Source organism: Sinocyclocheilus anshuiensis, unplaced genomic scaffold (genome assembly GCF_001515605.1).
Source record: "Sinocyclocheilus anshuiensis isolate Anshui unplaced genomic scaffold, SAMN03320099.WGS_v1.1 scaffold287, whole genome shotgun sequence".
Classification (NCBI taxonomy): Eukaryota; Metazoa; Chordata; class Actinopteri; order Cypriniformes; family Cyprinidae; genus Sinocyclocheilus; species Sinocyclocheilus anshuiensis.
Window position 1 is genome coordinate 145,108 of NW_015552557.1, and position 7,246 is coordinate 152,353.

The window sequence follows — 7,246 nt, forward strand, 5'->3', positions numbered from 1 at the left end:
CACACCCGACTCGCAAAGGTACATCTGCTTGTGTCACAATACTTACATATATTTTAGCACAGTGATTTTCAACTGCTGGGTGACAAAAATAAAAAAATCAAGGATAGTGTGTAAAAGTAATAAGTAAGAATAACAAGTGATTAAAAACAGGGGTTACCAAACTTAAAAATAAAGAAATAAAATAAAACTTGAAATATTTACGTGAAGTTCCCCTGAGATTTTAAGTTAATATTTCTATAATTTAACAACATATTTGCAAGATCACGGTTCTCTGATGGTAGTTAATAGTCATGTGATATGCAAGTAAAGAGATAAAATATGTAATGATTTTTTTTTATTTTAAAATGATCTATTTTATATATTGTAATTGCGATTTTGTCATATATAGCAATTTGAACTGTTGTTGTTGTTATTATTAGTTTTAACTCTAATTGTAAAAAAAAATTAAAAACAGAAATATACTACTGTTGTAAATTACAGTTGTACTGTAAAAAAGGATATGTGATAACATAATACATATTACAATCTTTTATTTTAAACAAACTTAAATATTTGTTTAAGTATATATATATATATATATATATATATACTTAAACAAATATTTAAGTTTGTTTAAAATAAAAGATTGTAATATGTATTATGTTATCACATATCCTTTTTTACAGTACAACTGTAATTTACAACAGTAGTATATTTCTGTTTTTAATTTTTTTTTACAATTAGAGTTAAAACTAATAATAACAACAACAACAGTTCAAATTGCTATATATGACAAAATCGCAATTACAATATATAAAATAGATCATTTTAAAATAAAAAAAAATCATTACATATTTTATCTGTTTACTTGCATATCACATGACTATTAACTACCATCAGAGAACCGTGATCTTGCAAATATGTTGTTAAATTATAGAAATATTAACTTAAAATCTCAGGGGAACTTCACGTAAATATTTCAAGTTTTATTTTATTTCTTTATTTTTAAGTTTGGTAACCCCTGTTTTTAATCACTTGTTATTCTTACTTATTACTTTTACACACTATCCTTGATTTTTTTATTTTTGTCACCCAGCAGTTGAAAATCACTGTGCTAAAATATATGTAAGTATTGTGACACAAGCAGATGTACCTTTGCGTGTCGGGTGTGCTTTAGTGCTCTTCACTGTACTGCTCTGAGACAAAGCTTCCATTATCCACTGAAGAGAAGATGTACAGTACTCCATCTGCATACAGATGAGCACTCATCAATGAACAACATCTTGATCAAGTCTAATATACAGTGTAATGCAGATATCATATCATGTGCCCTTACATCTGATTCTAGTGCTCGCAGTCTGCGGTCAACATCTCTGATCTCACCAACCTGTTTGATGACACTGTCCACCCTGAAACACACATCATATCAACATTCTGCATTAATCTGAGGAACAACAAGGTTTTGATCACATTTTGATATGATTTTGTTAATCAACTCTGATTAATAGTTTATACTTTTTAGCAAGCAAAAGGCCTTTTAGTATAATTGTAAAAACGTCCACCTTCAGGCCATCTTTTTGCTCTGAAATCTTTACAGATTTTTCAAGTTCAAATGTATCAAATACAACACATAAGGTTCATCTCTTAATCATCATTGTATTATATTGCATTATATGTTTTGAAACATTATACGTTTTCATCATAAAACTAACCATTTAATTCATTCATTCAAATATCATCTTACTTGGAGATACTGATATTAATATCATTTTATGTCAGTCTTCTGTACTGTTATAAAAAGCTCAATGATTACATTTCAAACTATCAGAATTTAATATTTTTTTGGCCATATAAATATTAGCATCTGCACCAAATTGCCTTTTTTTATATAATTGCAGTCTATATATATAATTGCAGTCTATATATATATATATTGCGGGAATGTTGTAACAGTATGTCAAAGTAAGACGATAAATTCTTATTTCAGAAGGAAAATGTGATTTTTCATGAAAGTTTGACTCACTTAGAAGTCATGCGTTTTAGCCTCTCTGAGTCTGTCCCTCTTCGTTTTTTGTTCTCGAGAGCCAGAAAGTTCTCCTTCTGCAAGGTCTCCCATTTCACCAACTTGTTAGCATCTCTACCCTTCAACTCCACCGCTATTATAAAAGGGAAATGCACACAATTTGTTACTTTACATCACATTTCATCTTCAACAAATCAGCTTGTTGAACTGCAATCATTTTCTAACTTTACCAAATCGGTGGATTTTGGTGGATGGCACTTTGCGTAAGTTTCTTTTGATTAAGAGGTTGATGTGGGATAGGATGATAAAGGGTGGAGCAAGAGTTGGACGTGAATGATACTCCACTATCAGATTGTACCGCTGAAACTTCCAGTATGTGTCACTGCGCTCTTGAACCTTAGAGAAGGTATAGCTGCAGAAACAGACACAACAAGAAGAGAAATACATAGATGGATGAATAATTTGATGAACATATACAGCAGATGGATGAATAGACAAACAAATACCTGAATGTGGCGATGAGCAGGTTGACTAGTAGGATGTTGGTGACTAGTAAGAAGATGACCAGCAAAATGACCACAAGCCAGTTGTGGCTAGTGTCTCTACATGGCTCTTTCCCTTCATTAATCAGTGTCAGATTATCTGTGCAGTCTCTATCCCAATACTTCCCAGCTTAACACACACACAATATAGTTAGTGCGTGATAACAAAAAGTAGTAAAATATTATTCGTTTTCAAGTTAAAGGAACGGTTCACCCAATAATGAATATTTGCTGAAAATGTACACACCCTCAGGCCATCCAAGATGTAGATGAGTGTTTCATCATTAGAAAAGATTTGGAGAAACTTTGCATTGCATCACTTGCTCACCAATGGATGCTCTGCAGTGAATGGGTGCCGTCAGAATGAGTCCAAACAGCTGATAAAAACATCACAATAATCCACAAGTAATCCACACCAGTCCATAAATTAATGACTTTTGAAGTTAAAAGCTGTGTGTTTATTATAAATAAATCCATCAAGATGTTTTAACTTCACACCTTTGCTCCTGGTCAAAATAATCTATAATATTGCTTTCTCCAGTGAAAAAGGTGTCTTGTCCGAATCAGGAGAGAAATATGCACAAATAAAGCATCGTTTACAAGCAAAAACAGTTCTAACACACAAATATGTCAGTGGATTTTGATGTGAGAGGACAAAAGGGGTGGACTTTTTCACTGGAAGAATCGTTAATATGGACTATGATTTAAAGGTAAAACACCCTAATGATGGATTCGTTTCTTTCAAACATGCATCTTTTCGCTTCACAAGACATTCATTGATTGACTGGAGTGGTGTGGATTACTTGTGGATTATTGTGATGTTTTTATCAGCTGTTTGGACTCTCATTCTGACGGCACCCATTCACTGCAGAGGATCCTTTGGTGAACAAGTGATGGAATGCTACATTTCTCCAAATCTATTCTGATAAAGAAACAAGCTCATCTATCATTTTGGATGGCCCGAGGGTGAGAACATTTTCAGCAAAGTTTCATTTTTAGGTGAACTATTTCTTTTATGTGTAAATCATATTGTACATACTGTCTATTTCTTCCACAGGAATCTGTCCAAATATATGCAAATATGGTCTGTACAAGACTCGTCGAAACGCTCTATCAGGGCTTGGGTCGTATTGGTATAGTAGCGCTTGATTGGCCACTCCATACGCACTCAGCCACACCGCCAGGAAGAATAAGAAGAAGAACGCATCCTTTATCTGTGGTTCATTCATATGAAACAGAAAGAGAAGTGAGATGTGAAAGGTCTCCAGCTGCTTGTGAAATATTGATGAAATCCTAAAATGTTGTGAAATCCGAAAATTTGATCATTTAATCTTATGTCTTTTTTATATCTGTAAAATGATTGACACACAATGGGTGGTTTACAAGTCTTTTAGGCTTGAAGTGCTTTTAAAAGCATGAGATGAATCTATGTTTTTTAGGACAGTTGCTTGGAAAGGTCTTGGTTTTATGGCAGTGCATTGCATGCATACTGATTGCTGGATGCCATCTATTGAGCTTCATTTGCACTGAATCTCTCTGATTGTCTCACCATTTTGCCAAGTATGATTATTTTGGGACCCAGCTGTCTGTGAATTGCGAAAATGTGAATGAGTCGCAGCGTGAAGACCATGTAGTCCACACACAGTATACCACGTCCCATGTTGAAAGACCAACTGAACATCCTGAGACAGACACAAAAGTACACACACACACAGATGATTACACAAAAATATAGTAGAATGCACACCACTAAGGTATGATGAATATTTAGTAAATGCTAACTGCTAAGTTGTGACACCTCAGCCTGTTATTAGAACCCGTTTTTACCTGTCTTACGCTCACCAAGGCTGCATTTATTTAATGAAAAATACAGTAAAAACAGTAATATTTTGAACTAATATTAGAATTTAAAGTAACTGTTTTCTATTAAAATATATTTAAAAATGTTCCTGTGATGTAAAGCTGAATTTTCAGCATCATTACTCCAGTCTTCAGTGTCACATGATCCTTCAGAAATCATTCTAATATGCTGATTTGCTGCTCAAAAAACATTTCTTATTATTACCAATGTTGAAAAGAGTTGCTAAATACTTTTGTGGAAATATACAGGGCTGTCAAGCATTACCTGCAGCACAAACCAGCGATGAAGAGGGAGATGGCAAGGACATCAAACTTATTCCACACATCTTGAACATATAGCATCAACCTCTGAGAAAACGTCTTACTGCCCACAATGAATGTCTGGGAGTGAAAGAGAACAGAGTGGAAGAAATGGATGGATTAATCATTATACTATTTCATTATATGATTTATTGTACAAGCAAAGAAATGCAGCACCTACCTCTCGAATCTCCTCGCACACAATCGTGAACACCCAGAAATACAGCACATACTCAGAAACGGCAGGGCCTTCGGGGGGAGGCTGCTTGAAGTCGACCAATAGCACATAGGCGTACAGAAACAGGAAGATGAAGTACATCACAAGGTTGCCGATGAATGAAGAGACAGGGGCGTACCAGTACTGCTTCCAGCGGGAAACCCAAAAGGGCCACTTCTTGGATTGGGAATTTATAGCAGTACCTGCTTACAGGAAGGAGTAAACATGGCAAGGCAATAACAAAGACAGATTCCAGTCAACCCGATCAAGGTAAAGGACCAAAAAAGATCATTAATGAAATTCCGGTGGGTTTTAAAATGAACAGTCAGACCTTTTGTCAGTCGTCTGATGTTATTTGAGTCCTCGTGATCGCCTTCACTGCGAAGTATCGTAAGAAGATAATAGATAAAGACAAGTTTGTCTACAGAGATCTTATATTCATGCTTGATGTATCAAATAAAACCTAATTTACTGGTGTTTGATGTCAGCGAAGGAGAAGACAGTCTCTCCGTAATGACAGTCTGTTGCTGAGGATGGAGGTGCCATCACTGACTCTTCTGCATTCTCTGCTTTCCTGTGAGGAAGATTACTTAATCATTCTTACTATGCAGTACGTTTTCAACTTGTAGCATACTGGATAAAATGTTAACTCACAATCACATCCCATCACTGGGTGAAGCATTAACTTTTAACATGAAGAACTGGAAATTGAAGACATTTTCATTGGTGATTTAAGACATGTGTTGCTTATTTTATTTTATGGAATTAAAAATCTAATTTAACCCTTACTGTAATGTTTGACACAGATGAGTGTTAACAACTTAAAAAAATAAAAATAAATAAAGAATCTTATGTTTGTTCAAAATGCCACAAAGTTTCCACACAATATAACAAAAATAAGTAAAACTTTATATTTGTTTATATTTTTGGAATGTCAAAAAGTTTCGGTTCTATTTGGGTCAAATTTGCGCAAATATTAGCAATGGATTTTAAAAATTCTGTTATGATTTGTGGCATTAGTTGGTTTGTATCTTCTATCCTGTCAAATAAAATTAACCAAATTGGTATGATGATACAAAGTTTTTAAATATCGTTTTAAAAGGTAAGTTACCGCTCAATAAGTTAATTGTATCTCTTTATTTCCACCCTATTAAGCATCCAGTTAATTTTCTATTTTCGTTAATGTCTCTCTTCAATTAAAAAAAAATCTATTATTTCATGTCAGTCTTCACAGGGTTAAACAGGACATTATAGTAAATGCAAAAAAATAAAGGAAGTGCAGCATAGTGATAATGTGAGGAAAGATGCGAGGAAATTTGCATCGCTGATGTACTGACTTGAAATCAATGAGGTTGGTGTAGAGGAGAGGAGGAATGATCATTGTCAACACGAGCTTCCACAGCTCAGTTCCTCTTTCCATGTCACCCCACCAGATCTGAGACAGCAGGGACTAAAAAAAAAAAAAGAGACTGTTTAAGAAAAACACACACCTTATTTCAAAAGAAACGTCTATCTGCATGCCGACAGACCTGTACTCCATCGTGGCTGAAGAAAAAACGGGCGTCAGCGGCCATGGCCATCTTCAGACAGGTGGCGTCACCCCACAGATGAGACTTGCGGATCAGTAACTTATAGGAATAACTTGCTTTGGTTTGGTAGCATGTGCTAAACACATCTGTCAAAACAGTTACAATGGATAGAAGCTTAAACTTTCTTTTATCACTGGTTTTATAAGATTCCAAAAGCAAGGACATCCTACCATGAGCCATACACTCAAACTTCATGGCCAACTCCTTCATGGATAGCTTAGCTTCTGTCTCAATCTCCAGTTTAGACAACTCCCTCAATAGTTTACATCCTCCCAGAGCCGTCAGAACCGACTCACCACACTGAGAGAGAAGAGCAGCACAGATGAGCGTGACGCTGTGAGAACATCTCCATCTGAGAACAGATTATCTAAAATATCACAATAAACTCGTAATAATAAAGGTTCCAAAAGGGCTGTTTTGTGTGCGTGTGTTTTTGGTAGTGATGCAACATAAGACACTTTTACATTTTAAAAATCTAAAGAACTTTTTCCACTATAACGAACGTTTTGCACAGTGAAGAGCGTCACAGATGAGGATGATGCTGCAGGAATATTTCCATCTCAGAACAGATTATCTAAATATCACAATACAATTTTAATAATAACTTAATAATAAAGGTGTGTTTTTACAGTAGAAACATTTTTTCCCAAACTTTTGACCGGTTGTGTGTGTGTGTGTGTGTGTGTGTGTGTGTGTGTGTGTGTATATATATATATATATATAAGACACAGAGAAG

The 7,246-nt window shown here is 34.8% G+C and overlaps 1 protein-coding gene across 2 annotated transcripts in view; it reads right to left on the reverse strand.

Annotated features, from left to right (window-relative positions):
* LOC107664598 (transient receptor potential cation channel subfamily M member 4-like) overlaps nucleotides 1-7,246 on the reverse strand; it is a 28,765-nt gene that overhangs the window by 1,086 nt on the left and 20,433 nt on the right. Inside the window, exons 14-27 of one of the 2 annotated variants that reach the window (XM_016455208.1) lie at nucleotides 6,681-6,810; nucleotides 6,451-6,596; nucleotides 6,259-6,371; nucleotides 5,394-5,495; nucleotides 5,253-5,299; nucleotides 4,886-5,124; nucleotides 4,670-4,785; nucleotides 4,094-4,226; nucleotides 3,584-3,758; nucleotides 2,509-2,674; nucleotides 2,233-2,414; nucleotides 2,003-2,135; nucleotides 1,316-1,388; nucleotides 1,133-1,226 (exon numbers count right to left, since the gene is read on the reverse strand). In XM_016455208.1, the coding sequence (XP_016310694.1) occupies nucleotides 1,133-1,226; nucleotides 1,316-1,388; nucleotides 2,003-2,135; nucleotides 2,233-2,414; nucleotides 2,509-2,674; nucleotides 3,584-3,758; nucleotides 4,094-4,226; nucleotides 4,670-4,785; nucleotides 4,886-5,124; nucleotides 5,253-5,299; nucleotides 5,394-5,495; nucleotides 6,259-6,371; nucleotides 6,451-6,596; nucleotides 6,681-6,810 (1,849 nt within the window). Of the gene's footprint in view, nucleotides 1-1,132; nucleotides 1,227-1,315; nucleotides 1,389-2,002; nucleotides 2,136-2,232; nucleotides 2,415-2,508; nucleotides 2,675-3,583; nucleotides 3,759-4,093; nucleotides 4,227-4,669; nucleotides 4,786-4,885; nucleotides 5,125-5,252; nucleotides 5,300-5,393; nucleotides 5,496-6,258; nucleotides 6,372-6,450; nucleotides 6,597-6,680; nucleotides 6,811-7,246 lie in introns of those variants that run through there. The other variant, XM_016455209.1, reaches the window with a different exon arrangement.